Source organism: Dermacentor silvarum, chromosome 8, assembly GCF_013339745.2.
Source record: "Dermacentor silvarum isolate Dsil-2018 chromosome 8, BIME_Dsil_1.4, whole genome shotgun sequence".
In the NCBI taxonomy this organism is placed as follows: domain Eukaryota; kingdom Metazoa; phylum Arthropoda; class Arachnida; order Ixodida; family Ixodidae; genus Dermacentor; species Dermacentor silvarum.
In genome coordinates this window covers 177,702,199-177,726,344 of record NC_051161.1, presented here as the reverse complement: position 1 = coordinate 177,726,344, position 24,146 = coordinate 177,702,199, and the positions used below count along the sequence as shown (strand labels likewise).

The 24,146-nt window shown below is 48.5% G+C and overlaps 1 protein-coding gene across 3 annotated transcripts in view; it reads right to left on the bottom strand.

The window, feature by feature from the left end:
• LOC119461880 (cyclin-dependent kinase 8) overlaps nucleotides 1–24,146 on the bottom strand; it is a 260,725-nt gene that overhangs the window by 90,046 nt on the left and 146,533 nt on the right. For all 3 annotated transcript variants that reach the window (XM_049672776.1, XM_037723249.2, XM_037723250.2), the window contains exon 12: nucleotides 18,136–18,220. In XM_049672776.1, the coding sequence (XP_049528733.1) occupies nucleotides 18,136–18,220 (85 nt within the window). The remainder of the gene's footprint in view (nucleotides 1–18,135; nucleotides 18,221–24,146) is intronic.

Genomic DNA, 24,146 nt, shown 5'->3' with positions numbered 1-24,146 from the left:
GTGATCATCTATGCACTTGTTGACCCCCAGGGCTCATATTTCTGTCATGAGCTCTGGTCTTCGCCGTCGCCTAAAGAAGGTGGTCACACCTGCTGTATCCCATGTTGTAAGAGTGGCCGATGGAGGAACTCCCGCCGTCCTTGGAATGTGCACCGTCTGCATCACCATCGCCGGTCACCCAACTTCAGTTTACTTGCCGTTCTTGAGCAATGTCCTTACGACGTTATACTTGGTATGGACTTTCTAACAACCTATGCTGCCCTAATTGACTGTGCGGCTGGCCTCCTGCAGCTCAAAATACCTCACCTAGCCAATGCACCAACCATGCCTTCGGCCGACTATGTGCGCATGCCCCCGCAAGCCGCCAGGTATATCTCCATGATCTCGAGCCCTCCTGTGGCTGATGCCAATTACGTGCTCTCCCCGGTAACAGGCATTCTGCTAGCGAAGAACGTCGCCGTGCCTAACACCCTCGTGACTGTAACCGGCAATTGAATCTCCATTTCCCATATTAAACTTCAGCGCCTCTCAACTGATTCTGATGGGCATGTCACTCGCCGCCATCACTGCTGCCAAAGACGCATTGCGCAAATTAGCGCATTGGATCCCACCAGTACCTCCAGTTCGTCCTTCAATTGCATCACAACCAGTTCGCTGCGCGATGCCTTTGTCGGAATGATCCCTGCTGACCTTTCTCCAGCTCAAGCTACAAACCTTTGCTGCATCCTGGAGTCATACCATGACATTTTTGACTTCGACGATCGTTCTCTGAGCCAAACGTCTGTTGTCCAGCATCGCATTGACACAGGGGACGCGAGCCCTATCCAAAGCCGTCCCTATCGTGTCTCCCTCGCTGAACATCATGTGCTTTAAGGCAAAGTTGACAAAATGCTCCCAAAAGGCGTTATCGAACCTTCTTCCAGTCCATCGGCGTCCACTGTGGTGCTAGTCAAAAAGAAAGACGGCAGATGGCGCTTTTGTGTTGACTACCGACACTTGAACAACATCACACGCAAGGACGTATACCCATTGCCCCGAACCGATGACACCTTGGACTGCCTCCGCGGTGCCACATACTTTTGTTCTATCGACCTGCGCTCCAGATACTGCCAGATTACCATTAATGCCATGGATCGCAAGAAGACTGCGTTCGTCACACCAGATGGACTTTACCAGTTCAAGGTTATGCCTTCTAGATTGTGTAATGCCCCCGCAACCTTCGAGCGAATGATGGATTCTCTCCTTTGGGGCTATAAGTGGTCTACTTGTCTTTGTTATCTAGATGACGTGACTGTCTTTTCGCTTACTTCTGAGAACCACCTGACCCGCCTGTCGGCCATTCTCGATGTGTTTCGCTGCACTGGCCTGCAACTTAACTCCTCCATGTGTCGTTTCGCTCGACATCATATCACCGTTCTCGGTCACCATGTTAGTGCTAGCAGCATCCAACCTGACCCCGACAAGGTGCGTGCTGTCGAAGACTTTCCTGTTCCTCGCTCAGTCAGAGATGTCCGGAGCTCTGTCAGCTTGTGTTCCTACTTCCGCCGCTTTGTCAGGAATTTTGCCGACATTGCCCGGCCGCTTACTGACCTACTGAATAAGGACATCTCTTTTTCTTGGGGTCATGAGCAAGTTACCGCATTCACCACCCTGGTCAGTTTGCTTACATTACCACCCATTTTGGCCCCTATGGAAGTTCGCACCGACGTTATGGCCACGGCATAGGTGCGGTCCTTGCTTAACGCCGCAACGATCAGGACCGTGTCATTGTCTACGCCAGCCGCCTCCTCTCATCATCGCAGCGGAATTTTTTGATAACTGAGCGCGAATGCCTCGCTTTGGTCTGGGCTGTGGCAAAGTTCCATCCTTCCTTATACGGCTGCACGTTTCTTTTAATGGACCACCATGCCCTTTGCTGGCTCTTGTCATTGAAGGATCCCACAGGAAGGCAAGGTCGCTGGGCTTTATGGCTACAGGAGTACACCTTTAACGTTTTGTAGAAATCTGGCTGGATGCACCAAGAAGCTGACTGTTTATTAAGCTACCCTGTTGACCCACCCTACACCGCCGAGCGTGATACCAGTGACTTTGTCATGGCTATTGCAGATCTGGCCAACATAAGCGCAGAACACAAAAGCGACGACACATTACGATTTAAATCGCCTGCCTCCATTCTCGTCAGCCCGACCCATTGCTGCGTCTGTTTGAGCTTCACGATGATATTCTTTACCGTCGTAGTACCACTCCCGAAGGCCCAGAGCTTCTGCTTGTTCTCTACAAGCAATTTCGTGCTACTGTTCTCAAAGAACTCCACGATGCTCCAACTGCTGGCCATCTTGGAGTATCCCGCACACACAGCCGTGTGCGGCGCCAGTTTCTCTGGCCCAGACTGTACCGATCTGTTCGACGCTACGTTGCTGCTTGTGACCTTTGTCAGCGATGTAAACAGCCCTCAGCATTGCCTGCAGGCTTTCTGCCGCCCATTGAAATACCCAAGGAGCCATTCTACCACATCGGTCTTGATCTTCTCGGTCCATTCCCTACGTCTGCTTCGAGGGAACAAGTGGGTCGCAATTGCAACCTACTACACTACGCTATATGCCATCACGTGAGCTTTGCCGACTACTTGCGCCACTGACGTCGCCGATTTCCACCTCCATGACATCATCCTTCATCATGGTGCCCCTAAGCAACTGCTCACCGACCGAGGCCGCTACTTCTTGTCCAAAATTGTCGATGACCTCCTTCGTTCCTGTTTTGTGGAGCATAAGTTCACTACGGCATAACACCCGTAGACCAACGGGCTCACTGAGAGGCTGAACCGCACCTTAACCGATATGCTGGCGATGTACGTGTCTGACGATCATCGGAACTGGGAAAGCACTTTTCCATACGTCAAGTTCACATACAACTCATCCCGTCACAACACAGCCAGTTTTTCGCCATTTTATCTACTGTTTGGCCACCACCCACCCTGCATTGGCTTTCGACACGCTGCTACCTGCTGTTGTAAAACAAGCACAGAGTATGCCCGCAATGCTGCTGCGCGAGCTTATCTGTCACATCAGATTGCTCATGAGTGACTATCTTACTTGCAACTATGTTAAAAGGACCGCTATAACCACTGCCACCGCCACCTCAGCTTTTCTCCGGGAACTCTCGTACTTCTCTAGACTCCAACTCGTCATGTAGGTTTTCCCGAAAAGGTATTGTTGCATTACACCAAACCTTACAAGGCTTTACGGCAACTTAGTGGCGTTAACTATGAGATCGCACCACTTGACAGTTCTTCACCTTCTACTCAATCATCTCATGATGTCATGCACACATCCCGGTTGATGCCGCACTTTTCCACCGCCTCCTCCGGCACTCTGCACGTCGGGGAGGTTAGATGTTACGAGGCACATCCTTGGATTAATGAGGAAGACGATCGCTGGATTGTTGCACAAGTTCAGCCATCTTGAACATCTCTGTAAATAGTCTGTTTAGATACCGCACTTCTCTTTTCATTTATTTGACGACCCGTCACAATACAAAGATTTTTTCAAATTATAAGCGTTCCAAATTTCCGCCTTGTACTATATATGGATTCAAACCAAAATTTCAGCCATAAATCGGGCTCAAAATTTTGGTTTCGTTATTGCTGCATGGCTACCATTATTTTCGTCGTCCTCTAGCATGCAGGAGGTGCCATCCAGACACGGCGTGGGTTTGGACAGTCCAGCATTGAACTCATCATCCGAGGGATGACGTCTCAGCTGCAGCCTCTAGACATCTGCATAAACAAGCCTTTCAAGGACAGAGTCAAGCAGTGCTACATGGAATAGATGTATTCAGGTGAGCCCAGAGTGATGCCGACCAGACAGCTAAAGCGGGCGTCGCCAGCCACGCTGTGCAAGTGGATTGTGGAAGCATGAGCGAGAATACCGGAGCACTTTGTGTCTGTCACGCTCTTAACCCCTTCAGCGTCACTGACGTACAAGTACATTTCTGCGTTTCTGACCTGTTATGTTCCTTTTGAAATCCCTTTTGTCAGATAAAAATGTGAGGACCACACAAAGAGAGCATTTGCCATTATCCACGTAATTTTTTCATTTCTACACAACCAAAAATAAACTTGTGTTTGTTTTATAACATCCGAGAAAACAGCCCGACACTGGGGTGCGCCACCTCCGAAAATAACTGACACTGAAATGGTTAAGAAATGTGGAATTTCGACCGCGCTCGACAGCACAGAAAATGACAATCTCTGGGAAGAGTTCTCTGACAAGGAACTGTCCGAAGACAGTGCAACCGAGGATGATTTACACTGGCGATTGAAAGCGGTCGCGCGACCAAGTTAGTCGCAAATGGTTGCAAATGGTTTTTTTTCTCGAAAAGCGACTTTCCGTGCTTTTCTTCGGTGCTGCCTCAGCTGACACCACGCCAGAGCAGGTCTTCCTATTCGCTCGAATCAAAATCCATGGACTTGCTTTGTGCTGCTGGGGCGCAGCAGTTCCAGCAACGTGTCGAATGTACGCCATGGTATTCGCACGTAGATAAACCGCAGCAAAGGAGAGCACAAAAATTATGCACCAATTCCCACACAACGCGAACTAGAAATTACAACTTACTCTCGATAATATACTCCTCGTCATGCGTGCGGAGTTCGAGCAGGAGGCGGCTTGCGTGGCCGGCCACTTCATCTGCTCGCGAGCGGAGGCACGGGCGCACCCACCAGCGTCCCTTTTTCTTCAGAGACTTCAATGCTGCTGCAGCTGATGCCAAGGCACAGCACATCAGCAGTTTTCCTCTTCGCTCGAATCAAAATCCATGGCTGTTGCCGGAATGCGAAACCAGCGAATATATTGCCAGCGAAGTGCGCACGAACTCCGTAGATCCCTGGCGTTCTCGCTGAGAACGATATTAATGCGGGGTTTCGACTTGCAGGTCACGCTCAGCCGGGCTTGCCGGTGCGAGCATCGGTCGCCTTCAGTCGCTTTTTGGTCGCCAGTCGCAAATGGTCATGCGACCTCCTCAAGTCGCTGGTGTGATTGACCCTTGACAATGATTTCAACACAAAGTTCAATGTAAATATAAATGTTTTCTCTGAGTTTGCCTCCCTCATATTACACGCGGATAGCATTAATTTTTTCCCTTTTCACTATCTCCGAATCTTGCCTCGTATTACATGCAGGTTTTTACAGTAATGCAAATCCATAAATATCTCTTTTTACAAATGCCTTTTGGTTTTAAACGAGAAGAAAGGGAAGTGAGCGGCCCGATTTTTATTAATCATAAGAAGCCAACAAACAATGACACCGAGGACAACATAGGAGTGTTGTCCCTATGTTGTCCTAGGTGTCATTGTTGGCTTCTTAAGTTTTGGTTTTAAAGTTGTTTCCTTTATTGCTTTCTGTTACAGATATTTGGGTGTATCAGGAATAGTAAAATTGTTTTGTGCATCACCAAAGATAAACTTTTGATAATATGAACAGGTTGTCACGGTCCCTTCGAGTTCATCTTAAGAGTCTTTCAGTAATGAGACATCAAAAAATAGGACATACCTAATACACCTTAAAAACAAAATCACGTGACTGGTTTGCCTTCAAGAATGCATTAGATGGAAGAAATTGTGACATAATTCTTACCAAAACTAACATCAATTTTCACAGAGTACACCGATTATCAGATTTGTTTACAAGGAGATAGTAGTCTAAAGCATGCTTCATCATTGCAAAACACGATAAAGCTTGATATAACTAATGCGACCCATTTGATATCAGTGAAACTTTGCAATTTTCCCCACTATTTTGTGATTAAGCTGCAACACCTTGCTTCAGTTCCCAAGCTGCATAGACTCTTATTTGGCGTGATGTTTAATGACTGCATCTCAAGATGGGCTCCGAGGCCGTCATAGCTGCTGCTTTAAAGCAAAGAGATAAAAAATATGTAGGCCTTATAAATGGATAAAGTTAGCACAAGGACAATATGCTGTGACACATCCATTAATTGCACTCCGGCTAATAATGTGACACCAGCTGAAGATCACGGCCAGGGTCCATACATTTCTATGGGTCAATACTTTTTTTACTTCGATGTTGAGATGGGCATCTCAACGAATAATGCGAACTTTACTATTTAGCATGCACGTGTGCCTGATGTGACCCTCCTGGCTGCAGCATCAGTCTTAGTGCCACTAGAGGGCAGTAAATCCATAAGCACTGTCTCTCGCTGAGAACGTCGATTTACGGCACACCCTCAGCAGTTTCTCAAGTGACAATGGCAGCTCACAACAAATAGTTACCATACTGACACACACATTTGTTTTCGTTGACCGATGACCGTCCTTCACCGGCTAACAAATATTAAAAGTTATCGCTCAGAGCAAGAGACACTTTTCTCCATCATAAGTTTCTGAATGTTCTCGCTCATTCTATTTGTTGTGTGTTGTCACTGAACCTTGTGTAATCAGATTTTACGTGATTGTGCAGATTGTGTTTATACTTTTGTGTAGATTTTACGCATATTGTGTAGTACTTTCTGGAAGGCAACCTTCGACATGCATAAAAGTCGACGTGCTTGCCCCGCAGATCAGATTTCAACGATCGCCACCATTGTTCTGCTCGAGTGTTACTTGTTTTGCTGGTTCACCCATTTAGAAGCCATGCTTTGGCAGTGTCTTATTCTACGTCGTCACGACAACTTGACAATATATCTTAATAAATCTTCTTGTTGGGCTAGCTGATACATGCAACGAAAAAGACAGGCGAAATTTCGTGTTGGTGCCTCGCATTTTTCTGTTGTATGAAATATTATTCAATTCTTATGCAGCACCTTTTCTAGAAAGAATTAAGGTTCAGAAATAGGTGCTGACCGTGTTAAGACGTACACCAACTTGAAAGGGTCTGAAGGCGAGCTCGCCGGTATGCATTCATGGTGTAGAAAAACAGCGCTAAAAATACGGACAGAAGGAAGAACACAGGACGAACGCTGACTGCCAACGGTGGCTTTATTGTGCGTGCACAAATCAAGGGTGGGACTGTCCAAATTCATTTTGGAGCAATTTTTGGGGCAAATAAAATTGTGTTTTGGAGCAGCTTGGATGAGAGTGTAGGAGGGACGAGACGGCGGCTGTACGAGCCGTGCCGTCGTCCCTACTCAGAAGGGCGAAGGCGGCGAGCCGAGCGACGGGGCTGCGACGACCAGCGTGGCTGGCTTTTGGAACGACACTGCGCGTGCCGAGCTTGCGCCCCGAGCACGCGCTGCGCTTCTTTTATTTTCTCCTTCGACAGCCGGCGCCAAGGCACCAGCTGAGAGCGCCGAACGAAGCGCCCCGCGCTGCGGCGTCGGTGGGCGCTACAGGGCCCCCCGCCCAGACGGAACGTCGAAAAGACAAGCCGGTTAAATCACGATTGAAAATTGTCCGTAGCCAGTCCGAGTTGTGAACTTGAAGGCACCGGGTCGCCACCACTACTCAGGCGGGCGGCACTGGGAGCTCCACAACGGTCGAGGGACTCGCAGAACGGACGCTGTTGGGAGGGGCGCGTCCAGCCGACGATATAATGATCGGCCCATGCGTCTTGAAGGAGGAACGGGGAGGCCTGTGAGGCGAATGGTACGCCGGCGGTACCCGCGCGAGCGTGGTCGGCGGCGTATTACGTGCCGCACCGTTACGTGGCGCGTAGGGTGCGCGCACGACCGATGGCGTTTAAGTGCTGGGCGGACCACGACGTGAGCAGTGCAGGTGGACGCGGCGCAGCCTGGCAGGGTACATAGCGACGGAATACGTCGCGAGTGCGCCACGAGCTGACCGGGCAAAGGGGGGTCAAGGCCTGCAGGAGCGTCCGGTGGTTCGTTGAGGACGCCTGACGTGGGATGCAGCGAGGGTCGCTGAAGGTCGTGACCCGTGTCCGCGGTGGTGGTAGCCGGCAGAGTCGGAGGCAGTGGCATCGGCGCGGTACCAAGCTCGCGCGCCGCCTCGGAGACCGGCTCAGCAGACCGCGTGGAACGGTCGGGTGCCGTTGATGCACGAGCGATGGCGTTGGAGACAGACCCTATGGCATGCGGCACGGTAGCCGGCGTTGGGTCGGTGATGTCTCCACTGTCGCCTGCCATCGTTGGGGGCGAGAAAGGCGATGACGTGGCCGGTGTCATGGTCATGACGATACCCTCGGCGACAACATTGTGCGCGTACTCGCACGAAAGAGACCCCTGGAGAGAGCCGGAGGCCGGGGACTGTGCGGTAGCGCATCGGGTGGTCACCGAGACGGTATCGGGGCAAGTCGAGGGAGGAAGGCTTGCCTGATGGTGGCTAACGGGCGCAGGAGCAGACGCGTCTGGTGCTGGCGGTGATGGCGCCGGCAGAGATGACTCGCACACCGCGTGGTCTACCTCTGGAAGAGGGTGGTAGACAGCGCCGAAGAAGTCGAGCACGCGCTGCCGCAGTTCGTCATACGGGCGCGGGCCAGGCGATGGAACACCGAGGTGGAGCTGGAGAGCAAGCGGCAGGACGTCGAGGAGTACCGCGTGCTTGAACTCCTGGATCCAGATGTGGTTAAGCTCCAGAGCAGCCTCGAATTGGGCGAACCAGACGCCGACGTAGCTGGACGAGAACGGCGGCAGTGGCGGGTCGAACTGGGGCTCCGGCCAGTGAGCCATGGCAGCGTGTCGCTCGGGAAAAGGGCGCTCTCCCGGGTCACCAATGTAGGAGAGTCTGGGACGGCGGCCGTACGAGCCGTGCCGTCGTCCCTGATCAGAAGGGCGAAGGCGGCGAGCCGAGCGATGGGGCTGCGACGACCAGCGTGGCTGGCTTTTGGAACGACACTGCGCGTGCCGAGCTTGCGCCCCGAGCACGCGCTGCGCTTCTTTTATTTTCTCCTTCGACAGCCGGCGCCAAGGCACCAGCTGAGAGCACCAGCTGAGAGCGCCGAACGAAGCGCCCCGCGCTGCGGCGTCGGTGGGCGCTACAAGAGTAAATTTCATTTTGGAGCAGATTGGAGCAGGCCACTTCAAAAGCGTGATGAAGCAGAGAATAAACCAGCACAAAGCGCACAGTAGAAGAACGCTTTGTAGCTATAGCGTACTAGAATATGGAAGAGTGGATCGAGCGGAGGCACGGCGCATGTTTTCCTGTAAAGCCGAAAACATAGGTGGAACTACAATCGAACTATATATTTTCGCACTGACGTTTATGATGATAGCGGAAAATGCTCTCAAATTATGCTGTCCAATCAACGCACTAACTAAATTTCTGGGTCACGGTTTGTCACCGCATAACCAAAGAGCCGCAATCAACCCTGGGCTGGTACAGTGCAGTCCACATATAACGATACCACATATAACGATATATCGGTTATAACGATGAGTCGATCTAAGAGTATCAACTTATGCATTGAGGCTATGAGAAAAAAAACCTTATATAACGATATATTATTCATCGCATATCGGATATAATGATTGAAATTTTGCTTCTGGGCAGTGCTTTTCATGCAGAATAATCGTGAAAATTGCGTTCCTACGTTGCCCTTAACCGAGACGGGGCGAAAAGTTTGCCTACGCGATTTCGTATCTGCCGCCATTACCGCGCAGCGCATTCCGCCCGCGCGCCGATTGCGAAAGCCACGGAGAGCATCGCAAGTTGGTGCAGCGTGCACAAGATGGCGCCAGCTGCTTCACTCCTGCGTCCCCGGCGGTCGCGCGAGGAGAGGGCGGAAGAAAGGCGATAAGCGAAGGCAACGCCTCCTCTGGCGAGGGGCGCCTGCGCTCCCTGCCGCGCTCTCTCTCAACGGAAGCAGCGGCAGGTGCGCCCCTTGAGACGAAACTAATTTTGCAAGAGGGGGGAGAAAGCGATAAGCAAGCGGCGCCTGCGCGGCCTATGCACCGCGGAAGCAGTGGGAGGTGCGCCGTCAAAGCGCAAAGCTGCGTCTCTCGAGACGAAGCTGCAAATTTTGCAAGCTCGCGCATTGGATGATATTGACGATTATGAAAACCGGGAGCGCCACGATCATGAAGGCTAGTGTCCATGCCGATCAACGGAAAAGGCAGGCTTCGTGCGCCACGACGAAACCCCCATGGGCGAAACCAACAAGATGGTGTCCGAACTCTGGGAGCCATGCTGGGAGCACGTCGCTACTGACGATGAAATAGGTGGTGCTTCGATGGAGGAGCTTCTGAGTGAAAATAGTGCTGCCTCGTTCTGCGAAGAGAGGCTCCGACGAGGCGATCGTTGTCGCGACAGGCAGCGGCGTTGTGCGACGGAGGCGATGACAGCAGCAGCAGTGACAACGAGATTGACAATGGCCCGCCTTTGACACCAACCCCGAGGTTCAACCAAAGTGCAACATCGTCGATCGAGTATCTCATTAGCCGCCAGTGTTCGCGCAGCAGATGGACGCGATGCACACGGCGGTTGTGAATCCGAAACCTCCGCGAAAGCAAGTGCAGATTTTTATTTCAGCGTGCGTAACGATTGAGACGCTATTTAGAGGTATAAATAAAGGTTTCATTTTTCACGGCCTACTTTCTACGACGTCGATATTTTATCGCAAGTTTCGGTTTTGGGACTGCAAAGGTATATTCGGCATTTTTTTTTCGCAGTCCAGATATAGCGATAATCGGTTATAACGATCGGATTTCTCATTTTTCTAGATATCGTTATAAGTGGACTGCACTGTATAACGTAAAACTATTCCAATCTGTCTTTATTGCGATAGCAATTGTATGGACACTCCAGGCGCATTTCTGCCGTCGTCGTGAAGTTCCTTATTGACCCTTTTCGCGGAGCAGTTTGCTCTAAAGGGACGAGATGGCGCTTTCGGCCACGCGCCATACGTTGCTTCAGCGAATGCGCACGAATACGAAACCATTACTACTTCTACCCTGCTACTGTGCGATCAGCTGTCGAAAATGCAACTGGGTGTGCGCTAATGCATTGTGCTCAATTCATACTGCAAAATGTGCAACGATAAAGGAAAAACGTGTGCGGTAGTTCGCAGCAAAAATAGTGATTCACGTATTAATGAATGTGATTAACCTGTGTCGCAGCTGCTGCATAAGGACTGCCTGTGTTGGCGCCCTTCGCGATGCACGGCTTTCCTCAAGGATGAAGAAATATAATTCATCCACCTGCGCTGTATAGATAACCTCCAAAGAAAGGACTTCAACTCCGGAACATCGGCACTTGGGAGTGAGTACCGCTCATTACAAAATGAAGTAGTGCCACTTACTGGCATTGTAAGTTTCCCGCACGTTATCTACACACGTCCACCCTTACTTGCACAAAAACTTACGCCCACCCTATCGCCAACGTGTGAGCGAATAGGCGCACACTTGAATCAATGTGCCGGAGCATGAGTGACGGCGACTACACCGACAAGACACGAATGCTGGAAGCTGAATGTTTAGTGACGGCCCACAGAGTAAGCGAGGGACTAGCGATAATACGTCTTTGCTACGAGCTACCACAAAGTACAGAACATTTAAATTCCAAGCTTTGTGCACAGCAAGAACAAATTTATCGCAGCAGAGCATACCCGCGAGTGATTACGCTGAAAATAAACAATCAGATAGTGGCCGCACCGAGGAACTTTACTGAGTCAGAAATATGACAAGCCGCTGGTTCAAAATGTTTGCCAAATAAAGAACGCAGAGCACACTGATCCCGATTTAATTCATAAACGGAAAGTTTGGACAGCTTGGAATACATTTCTAGCCCTGCTTTTAGTACAAGCACCGTATACGCTGCTCACGCCGTTTGGACAAGGCGTAATGAGCTCTGAAAGCACTTAAATGTCCTTTAAAGCTGTGGCCAAAGCTTCGTGTCGTGCACGCAGTCACCGTCTACGATACGCGTCGAAACAGAGGTTTGCTGCACAGCGCCGGTGTCACGCACTTGAATTGTAAACGCGGAGGGAACGGAGGCGGCTGAGGCAAGCAATGGACGCGTCACCACGTGATCAAACATGGCAGCGCCCACGGGAGCGAAAAGGGTCAATAAAGTCCAGGAGCAATAACATCGTCGTCGCGCACCGTGTGCTATATGTGCAAGTGAAAGAATGCGAGGGTGAGGCGATGATGGCTTCTAAATCCCGCGCTCGCAAGGGAGAAAAGTGGAGAGGAAGCGCTCTGTTTTCGGTCGTGCGCAAGGCACCGTGGGAGGAGGAGAGGGAGGGGGTGTTCTCCGACAGCTGCAGCGTATGGCGCCGCAACGCGAACCCTGTCCTAAAAATCGATCTGCGATGAAGACTAGTGCTCATAGCTTCGTGCGCACTGTGTTTCACCACTTATTTCGCGTTGAAGCAAGAAGCAGCCCGAAGGTCAATTCGCTCACTGCTGCACTTCCTCATTCCAGCGTTTTGACAGCGAGTTTCCGCGGTCATCCGAGTGAGATGTGTTCATGTTTGCTTGTGCGCGCGTAACACCATGCTTGTTAACAAATTTAGTAAATGAAAGTTTGTAAGTTTATACAGATGACAAAACTACTATCCTTACTTCGCATAGCTGTCGACTAATTTGCTATCGCAATCAATGCTTCACCTTTCGGGCAAAACTGCGACTTTTTATTCGAAATCCGCCATTACCCCTTTCTGAAATGTTAAAATGGCTCAGGCCTTGCCCATATGGCCATAAAAACAGATTGGAATATTTTTACGGTATACTGGCCCTGGGGACAGAAGCGACCGTCCACTGAACCCGCTGCAGGGCGCCTCCCTAAAATCTAGTTTAGGGAGCCTACATGCAATACTAATTTAGTTCCCTCGCAGCGCCCTCAGCTAGGGAGCGCCGCTCCACCCACTCAACCATTGTACAGCACACTCTAAATACAGCCGCCCTGGCCGTTCCAATAGCAGTGACAACAGCCAGGAGTGGCCCGCGCGCGCGTTGTCCACTTGCCGAATCCGCCAAAAAGTCCAGTGTTATAAGCGCGAAAATCACGAGAAACTGTGTGGGAGGCGCTGTTGCGCGATCTGAGGAACGTGCCCGGACGCATTCTTTTTCGGGGAATGAGTCACCTCGCTGTTCACGGCAACTTCCAGAGCACACATGCCGAAGCAGTTCTGGCGCAGCGTGGCGTAATTTCGGTCAATTTTCTGTGTTTGGCGCAAGAATCTGCATTTGGTACCAAATTAGTGCAATTGGCACAGGAGTCCCACCCCTGGCAAATATATAGCTTGAAATGGAAGGGTGAAAGGAAGACAAAAAAAGAAAAAAGAAGGGGGGAGTGGTTTAGATGCCAGTGGCACTTGGGTCTAAAGGTAAAACTAACAATCATATAATGATTAGTCAAGTAGATATCTGTATTCCTTGTCGGTGAGAACGAGTGAAGGGGAGCTGACACATAACAGCTGACACAAACCTTCACATCATTGTGAAGGTTTCAAAAATTTCCCGTACTCGACTGTCTCGATAACAGCGCAGTGGATAGCGAGATTGCTTCCATTCTTGTTTTTGACATTATCTAAACTACTCCCCCCCCCCTCTTTTTTTCTTTTTTTGTCTCCCTTTCGCCCTTCCATTTCAGGCTATATATTTGTGCATGCACAATAACGCAACCGTTGGCAGTCAGCGTTTGCCCTGTGTTCTTCCTTCTGTCCGTTTTTTTAGCGCTGTTTTATACACCATGAACGCAGACCAAGGTGAAAAAATTTAGAAACTTGACTTAATGTTTCGGCACCCACACTCCTCTTGCGAACAAGGCTCCCATGTGGGGGACGGAACGTGAAGCTTTTAAATATTTTTTACATTGGTCATCATCGTCTTTCACCATGCTTTTTCCTCACCCGAAGAGAATTGGTCAACACAATCAACAACCCATCTGACGAGCCATGCTTTTGCATACTGCAGGCACCAGAAAAACCTCACAGCTGCCACGTTTTGGATATCAGCTATCGCATGCACAAGGCAATTAGATACAAACTGTATATGCAGCATTAATAACAGCCCGCTGTCAGAGACAGTGTTATCACCATGGCAGCACATGCTGAGTCAGTGCTTATTTTGTGCTGCACCTTCGTGCCAGTCGTCTAGTGAAGTTCAGTTATTGGCTTTCAAGGGGTGAGATACCATGGGTATCACATGTAAGGGACCTCAGAGTTCAAATAGACAGCAAGCTGAACTTTTCTCTACACGTGTCAAATATTGTTAACATGGCCCTACGATCCCTTGGTGTTGTTTCACGGTTAACAAAGTAATTTTGTAGATAAGAAAGTAATTTTGCAATTCACAGCGCTAGCCCAGTTTGTTCTTCCTCCTCTTTGCTCGAGTGATGGCACCCGCACGTCTCCTTCAAATGACCAAATACAACATGCGTGTAGCAATATCAATATATTTGTGCTATCTACAGTGGGCTCATTCACAGCTAATGTTCGCATCAGTTGTTTGTAACTTTGTGTCCCTTTCTTAGAGCAACTTCGTTGATCATGACATTCTACGCCAAGTTGTGCGAGGTTACCTCGACTGTGCCACATCGCTCACATCCTTATGCTTTCGCATGTCATCAATGTCTATGTACATTTTATCCTGATGTTCATTTACTATGCCCAGTGTCACGACTTCAGTAAACATACCATTCTCTGTTTCTGGACAGTGATCTTTTTCTTTTACTTCGCGTGAAAGTTTGCATGTATTCTTGTGTGATTGCGTAGTCGTATCAGCCGTAGTCAGCTTTGTCATCACTTTTTCGCTTTTCTGCTGTACTATTATCCACTTGACAAATATTTTCCTTTTTTTTACATTAATTCTCCTTCACTGTGCAAAAATAAGATTGTATATGAACGCAGTGAGCCAAGGCCTTATCCGCCGCAGTGGCTCAGTCAGCTAAGGCGTTGCGCCGCTGAGCACAAGGTCGCGGGATCGAATCCCGGCCGCGGCGGCCGCATTTCGATGGAGGCGAAATGCACAAACGCCCGTGTGCTTGCGTTGTAGTGCACGTTAAAGAACCCCAGGTGGTAAAAATTTATCTGGAGCCCTCCACTACGGCGTGCCTCATAATCAGAGCTGGTTTTGGCACGTAAAACCCTAGAAAGAAGAAATGTCACCAAGGCCGCAAGGCAGTCACTCGAAATAATTTAAATCAAATCAAATCAATTTTTTTTCTCGACACCTGATTGATGCACAGGATCCCACTGTACCAAGTTGAGGCCATCAGCTCATCTCCTATCTCACGTTTTGGAGAACAGACAGCTAATTGAAACTACACAATTTTCCTAGTTAAGTACGTGAGTCAAATACCCAATCTTTCAATATAATGGGTTACTAGTCCAACTTTTTACCATTGACAATACAATTCCAATGTTTCAACATGTTAAAATAACCAAACTTGCTAATAAATGCATCTACACTTATCAGTATTCGATATTCAATTCGATATTTAAAGCTACGTATTCATATTCGATTCATAATTTGATATTCGCACACCTCTACTAATTTTGAATTACTTATACAGTCAATCACAAATTTTCGCACTGGGGAAAATTCATAGTGACCCACTTCAGCTTCACAGTGTTGTAGCTCAGCGCTCTATACTGTTCTTAATTTGTACGTGAATCATTTAGGTCTTTCATACATTTCATACTGTGAAGTGTTTCAATATGCTGACGACACTCTGTTTATATCTAGGCTTTGTAACCAAGTTGCCATGACTAATCTTCAATACCATTCACAACGACTTGCAAATTGGTTTCATAATACTATATAATTTTCGTAAACAGTAATAAGACAAAGCTGCCTTGTTTTTGTAAACCTTTTAAATAGATCCGTACTGATGTTGCTATCGTGGCAACTGTACCTGTCTACCTATCCAATCTGCATCTTTTGTGAAGTAATTGGTGTTTTTTTGTTTTTGTTTTTATAGCTGAGCAAGGTGCGCTGCAGTATTGTGGGCGCTTTCACTTGTTGGTCGTTTGGTATAACAGCCAAACAAATGTGTCAGCATAAGAATATCACAACCTATAGGTCCTTAACGAAACATAGAGCTACCACTATATGCAGTCGCGTTTTGTTCATGAAAGCACCAGCAAGTGCGATCAGTAGCCTTTGATCGATAAGGTGACATACCGATGTTGGCACTGCGCCGTGTCACTACTTCCTGCTACTTGTGTGCGCACCATACAATGCTTCAAATCGCCATGGCCAGAACTAAACTACAAAAGCAGTTTCTTGCGTCCTAATTACTTATCTTTTAGTTCAGGTCCGTCAGTAGTGAGTGCACAAACTCGTCTGTTGTGCTAGGCCTCACATTCGCTAATGAGATCGACACATCCTCAAGCTCGATTTGAATGGATCGCAAGGGCTGACAGTCATGCATTTCAATTTCAGAAGCACGTTCCAATTAACTATAAGTGCAAATAAATACAGGGTGTCCCAGCAAATGTTAGCCAATACGGTGTAAGAAGATAGGTGATCCGACGGCGGCGCGAGGCGCGGCCATTTAGTGTTACTTTACGCACGCCGCTTCCGCAAGAGGCAGCACCTGTTCTGGAGGCCACTTTTTCGCTCGCTTTGCTGGCGTTTCAATGGGCGCGCGCAACAGAGATGCTTTATTTCGATGTATATATGTCGTTCGCCTGCTTAAAACGACTCTATTTGGTTGGAGGAACGTCCCTTTATACTTCTGCCGACATTCCGATTGACTCCGATGCAGCGAGCAGCGGCTACCTAGCAGCGCAAGCGCAGCGCGCCGTCTGCTCGAGCAGACGACGCGTCTCTCTCGTGTCGGAAATGACAGTATTTTAACAGTAATGGCATGAAACCTTCTACCTGCTCAGGATTTGGCATCTTAATAACGAAAAATTGCATATCTTTAGGTATGGGTGTTTTAATGCTGACGGAGGTTGTGAATTATCCACTCTGTGCCGCTACTCCAAGGCCTCCTGAACACGTGCTGCCCCTAGCGGCGGCGCTCACTTCCGGTCACAAGAAGTGGCCGCTCTCTCGCCCCAGCGCGGGCGCACCGTCAGAGCACCTATCTTCTTACACCATGGTTAGCCAAGCTGTTAAAAAAAGAAACATGGTCTCACAACTGAACATTGTCAGTCTCAAATCGTATCTTGCACTATGTTTTTCTTTCATTTTCCTGAGGACCATTTGAGCTTCTGTGCACATGTTAGAAGCCAGAAAGAGTTGGCAACGTAGCGCAACGAATAAGTTTTGAGACCAATAAAAAGAGTATCAAAGGACTCTAGTTGTGCCTTCCTTGTAGGCTTGTACAAAAGCTTTCTCCACGTTGCCATTTCTTTTCTTTTCCTTTCTTTTTTTTCTGTGAGAGGATATGCTGTCTCGCCCTTGCTGGGATGACCGGCGAAAGCTGGTGGACCGTGGCATGAGTTCAAGGAATGAGGAAGCTGCCCACCTGAGGGCAATAGAGATCTCTCTCTTGTTAGGTCAGAAATAAACCTTTAGTTCTCTCTCTGTTGTCTTGTTTGCAGTACATATGGGAAGTGCATTCGCAAATGTTGTCGTTAACAGTCATAAAGAGCCTTACTGGACTTCCAGCATGATGCGAGGCGTCATTTTTTTTTTTTTTTTTTTTGCTATATCTTTAAGGCGAAGGTTTAGCTTGAGGCCAACTTCGTTCCTGCTTATTCACATACATGTAAAATGCAGAAATGCTTTTATGAGAATACCGCTGGACCGACTTAAATGACAGTTGCTGCATTTGAGAGAGAAAGTTAGATCATGGCGACTCTAGGAAGCACACTTTTGAGGTGCCATGTGGGCAATGTTGGGAATTAGGGCAGACAATGGTTATATCTAAGTAATCTCGGATACACCTTCATTTTGGTAGTAGAGAGGTTTCACTGTAACTTGTAAACACTTTTTATTTCATCATTTCTGTTCTGTCAGAATGTTATTGTTACGGCGGAACCAAAAGTGGCGCCAAAGTCAGAAGACGACGATTTCACGTGTTGAGGTGAAATCGGTTTCGAAAATAAAGATGTAATCTGGCACTGAGTATGGGTTGCAAACAAAACAGAACAAAGCCGTGTTTTCAAATAATAAGTGAAGTGGACCTTGCCACGTTTCCTGCACAAAGCCGTACCAGAGCATTGGCTGCCCATGTCATGGCATGCAATGCTAGTGTATGGTAATTTGACTACAAGCCTACATGCCGCACGAAAACAGATGTGCAATGCAGGAGTCCCTCTCAGAGCTCACCTTGCTGGCATCGGACTTGTCCTCCTGCTCCTCGTCCGTAAGGAAGTCCCGCTTCGGATACGGTATGGGCACACCTGCAAACACACTGCAGAGGCGGCACCATCATGCAATGCACACACGAACCACTATAATACAGAAGCAGCAGCTACAGCAACCCTTCGCATAAAAAGTGCAAGCGTTTCCTTCTCTGTAAGGCCAGTCACTTGTCTGACCGAGTGCACCTTTAAAGGGCCCCTCACTAAATTCCGGTTATACACTGAAAGTTGTTACAGGCCCTCTAGGGAGCGTTCTACCACCAGAATTTTTCAAATTCCTTCGTTAATAGCCGATGTAGAAATATTTCAGTGCGGCGAACCCACAATTTCAAGAGGCCACCGCCAACATAAACACTCTCTTCACTTGCCCCGTCTAGCTAATTCCTTCCCCTGCGTTCTCCCATACCGGAGCTGGAGGATTGTGTGACTTCTATGTCACAGGACCAGCATTTCTCTTTCCTTGTTTTTGTTATGCGGTGCACATCTGCTGACGGCCGCGTGCGCGAGCTCTTGCATTTGTCTTGTTTTGTGCACCGCAGGATTTTGCGCGCTGTGCACGAGAACACTTGATTAGCAGTGTAAGTCAGTGCTGCACGAACACTGAGGCAAGACACAAGCGGATCACAGAGCATGATCACGTGCTGGAACACAGTAGAAAATGACACAGCGCGTGACTGCACGACGTGGGAACTAGCAGACGAAATGGAAGTACACCTTTCTGGCTATGCTACGAAGCAAAACAAAGTGTGTCTTCTCTGTCCTCGTCTTGTGCGCATAAAGTTTCTTTCATGTCTTACCAACATGCCCAAACAGTCACCAAAGTGAATCTAATCAAATCAAATATCAAATACTTGTTTTTGAATAATGAACAGGCGTTATCATAACTAATATAAAACAATTTTCACATCCCCGTAAACTTGGCAAGTTTCTGTGACAACATTATGAAGCATTGTTTATGAAAAGCACAAATGGAGCACACAAGTAGCTTCTTCGCATGCACAGCACTTTGCAGAGAGTGCAAATGCACAGCCTGCAAAGGATGGCTATCAGACACGTTACAGAAAAAAAGTAACTGATTACAATGACTTCTTTCAAAAACGTAAATTACTGCCCCATTTGACCAATTACTAAAAAGTTATCTATTAATTTAACGTTACTTTTCTTTTTACTGTTATTAGCGCTGCACAAATACATTAAATAAAATGAGCTCATATAGCTCTTTGAATGCACCCTCTGCATTTGATGTGCGCACTGATGAGAAGTATAAGACAAACACATTGCCCAGGATATTGCTCAATGCTCTGGCTTCTTGATGAACTGCTGCGCTTAACTGTTGCTAGGGCTAAGGGAAGGCACTCCCAATAGGGCCAGTCAACAAACTGAAAGATTGTACAGTATAGACCACTTATAACGTAACCGCTTATAGTGCAGGACCGAATATAGTGTGGTCTTTTCAGACTCCCATAAACTTTCCCATACCACTCAATGTATACACGTATCGCGTATAGTGCAGTTGCGGGAAACGAAATACCGGTTATAGTGCGGCTGCCTGGGAGTACGGAAGTCAGCGGAGACGGCGAACGCTCCCCTCAAACGGGCGCCCCAAGGAGTGCTCGAGGAAGAAAGAGAGACGAAGTGGAGGAGAAGGGCATGTGGTGCGAACGAATGGCCAGTGAGGCTGAAACCAGAATCTTCAGTGCGAGTCGTGAAACATCACGGCACGCATAGCGAGCGAGGGCCACGAAACTGCCAATGCCGGCCAACGCTCGCTTTCACGATAACGGCAATAAACGAAACTTCAGGGAGCGGGCGGCGTCGGCACGGCACGGCACCCTTCAGGGCGCACGCGGAGACCATGGAATGTGAAGGAGTAGGGCGGGAGGGAAGCGGATTTCGCCTCGGCAACTCCGCCGCTTCGGTGGCTCCCCTCGCCTTCCTTCGTAACTCTCTCACTTTCGACTGTCACCGTGCGCGCCCGCCGCCGTGCAGGCGCCGCTGCTCTAGCCGTGCAGGCGCCGCTGCTCTAGCCGTGCCAGCGCCAGCTCCCCGAAGTTTCGTTTTGTGCCTGTTACTGGGAAGCGGGCATTAGCCGGCGTGGGCAGTTTCGTTGGCCGGCCTGGGACAGCGCCGCTGCTTCCCTCTGCACCGTAGCCACAGCGTGCAAGGTCAACACGTGACTAGAAAGTAGAGGAAGCATAAAGGAGAAAGAAGGGTGCACTGCCATTTTCTACGCATGGCTACGGTAGCGTGGCTGAGACGTCGGCACGTACACGCATGTTCCGGCGCAACACAGAATCGGCGACCTTGCCATTTGAGACAGGGTGAAATTTCCACCGCGCTTTTCTTTCTTCTTTTTTTGTTTTGTTCACGCGTGACGTTGAGGGGTCTCTCCTAAGCTTTTACTCTATATGGCGGTGCCAGAGCAATGCCGGTCGGAAGTGCCGCCGCGTGATCTGGTTCGAATTAACGAGATTCGATTGTAAATTGAATGCAAACGTTCTAGCCGCATTCCTCGACTTTCGCATACACGTGGCGGCTCGGTGCACATGTTTTGCATATGTGCGGGCCTTGAAAATTGTTGCTTTGGTTATAGTGCGGTACCGCTTATAGTGCGGATATTTGTGACTCCGGCGACTTACGTTATAAGCGGTCTATATATATATATATATATATATATATATATATACACACACACGCATGGGTAGGTTTGGGAAAGCTGGTAGGGCCCGAGCCCCCCCCCCCTCGGAAAAATGAGTACTTCCCGCCTATGCAGTGACCTTTAATGCTAGCCAGGTGTAACGCCAGGTATAACGCTAGCATTCATTCGTTACCACTAAACAATTTTTTAGTTGCCAATGGTGAACACCTTGCTAGCATGTAAATTGCTTCATCTGTATTATTGTTCTTTCTGTGTATGCAATTGCTTTTCAATTACACTTGGTTCAATTATTTCCTTGTAATTTCTTTGTTGTCTTTTGCTGACACTGTGTAGCATTTCCCACTCCTGCTATAGCTCTAAATTAGGGCTGCAGTATATGTAAATAAATAAATAAGTGAATAAAAATTCGGAGGATTCAGAAAGTTTGTCCGGTATGCTCAGACATCATGGAAACTGCAAAACAAGTTGTCCACTAACCTGGTTCTGCACTTCCCAGTGTGAGTTGACTGCAGTTGGAGGTATGCTCATAAGTGCATTGTTGGCGCCTCAGAACTTACCCATCACACCCTGGCTCCCAGGCAATGCAAAACCATGCAGCTTGGTGCACAACTACGATCGAGCATCACTAAAATTAAACACAACATTTGCCTTTGGAAATGTCTGGCCATTCTATCTCTTTTTCATGCCTACAATTCATGGCCATTTGGTCTCCCGTTACAAACACCATCGTGCATGTCTAGCCGGCTTCACAATCACTTAAGCTATAGTCGCTTATCAGGTGGCACGCTGGCTTTCAATTCATCTGCGCTTGCTCGTGTTATCCACCCAGCCTTCCCAGTGAAATAGTTTCACTACCCCGTCCAGTGGCCTTTCGGGAAAAGATGCAGCAGCAATGGTTTCCTCAAATGTATTATGATTGTCACGGATTTCTACTTTTATAGTGTGCGCCAGTTGTCCTGTCACTTTTTCCCTATCAAATGTAATAATGACTGCGTATTTCATGGTTTTTTTGTGTAACCATGATATGTCCGCTATAATTACTACTCGTATATTTTAATATGTTTGTAAATTGATGTTTTAAAACTGTTTTGTAACCCCCCCCCCCCTCACTCAATGCTCCATCTGCGGGAAATGAAAGGTACTGTAAAGAAATAAATAAACCCTGTATAGAGAACTACCGTTAACGTCGGATTTTTCAGACTCCCTAGGAGCCGCAAAAACGTCTGAAAAAAATGAATGCCTGCCATTTTACTGCCCCCAAGGGCTCAAATCTCCACGGGCACGTCCTAAATAGCTCTGAAGGCCTGCCAGTGCACTTATTCAGCATATCGGTGCTCATACTGTGATAGGAGTCTGCGGATGCACGCGTGCATAATGAAGGAATGCATACCGTATCCCGTGACAATTGCCCCTTCCCACTCATGATATGCTTCACCACACTACTTTGCATATGCTGCTTCACCGCGTAACACTGCTGCATTGAGGCAAAGCTGACTTTCGGGAACTGGCATTATTCAACGTGCCGTGCTTTCCGAGCTTCGAAGCCATTGGCGAGGATGACAAAGGCGGAGTCGGCGCCATTGCTAACAGTGGTGAATTACACCATCGCATCTTAGTAGTCATGATTGGAAATACATACAGTATAGACCGCTTATAACGTAAGTCGCCGGAGTCGCGAATATCTGCACTATAAGCGGTACCGCACTACGTATAACCAAAACAACGATTTTCAAGCCCTACATGTATGCAAAATATGTAGACCAAGCATGTAGACACGCTTTGTACTATCGCAATGTAGCCGGTGCTCTTCAAGTTTGGCAGCTTTGCAGCGAGCCAAAACAAAACAACTGTTTGCCGCAACCGCTGCGGAAAAAACCTTGACCGCTATCGACGCGATTATGAACGGCAACTTTGCGGTGCTGAAGGCACGCGCCCGACGCACGCACCAAGTCTCGATGAATTAACTACCATTCACTGCAACAACGGCAGTTGAAACCGCGGTCACTGTCTATGCAATCATCGATGGCAACTACGCAGTTTTTTAGGCACGCGGCCGCCGCGCGTACCGAGTAAAAGCGAAACTACTGTTCGGCGCAACCGCTGCAAAGAAAACCACGGCCGCTATCGACGCAATCGTGGATGACGACTACGCAGTTATGAAAGCCCGCGGCCAACGCGGTGTTATGCGCAGTGGTAAATGCAAGAATACAGGCTTTAAAGACACAAATAGGCTTGAAGCGTTTCGGCGTTGCTGTCATTCACGTACGATTTCAACTGATGGCTGTGGCGATGCGGACTCCTCCGCTTCGTTTCGGTTGGACGCTAGCGTCGTTCTTGCTCTTTTGCGTCGCACATTTGCGGCGCTCCACGCTCACCGAGCTCCGAAAGTAGTCCGAATTAACTGATGTGCGGCCAAATAAGTCCGAATTAACGAGAGTGTGGTTGCATTGAAAATGCATACGCCGGCCGGGAGCACGCACCTCGTTGAGAAGCGTGCTCGCTACCGCCCTTGTCGGCGAGATTTTCCCGCGGAAGCCGCATTGTAACTGGTAATTCGTCTCACCCAGCTGCACTGTAAGCGGTATGCGTATACATGAAGTGCTATAGGAAAATTAACGGGAGTCTGAAAAGACCATACTATATCCGGTCCTACACTATAAGCAGTTACGTTATAAGTGGTCTATACTGTAATTCCCACCATAGTACACCTTCGCTGGTCTTCCATCTCCACCCCAGTGGAAGGGCTGACAGTTTTTTTTAATTGCAAGTGATGCATTCTCCAAATGGATTGAAGTTTTTCCCGTTTCATCACCCTCAGTGGGATTGCATGCATGTGGGTCATGTTTGCAAATCAGGGCCTCCCAGACATCGTGGACAATGGACCCACATTCACGAGTGAAGCGTACGAGACATTCTTGAAGAAGAACGGCGTGAAGAGGACCGCCTTATCACGCTGCTTCTAATGGTGTGGCGGAGAGAGCCGTTCAAACTATAACAGTAAAATTACAGAAAGTTGGCCCAGGAGACCTTCGTGCACTAATTGCACGAATACTGTTATCATATAGGTCGACACCCGACGAGGTCACCGGGTGTTGCCCATCTGAGCTGTTGATGGGACGGAGGCTCAGGACTCCATTGGATCTGCTGTGGCCAGACCTAAGGAAAACAGTCCTCCAAAAACAACTCGCTCAGAAGATGGTGTACAATCAAAGAGCGAAACCGAGGGTGCCAGCACAACCAGGAGACAGAGTATTCACCAGGAATTTTCGGCCAGATTCGAGCTGGATTCCCACTGTAGTCACCAGGCAACAAAATTC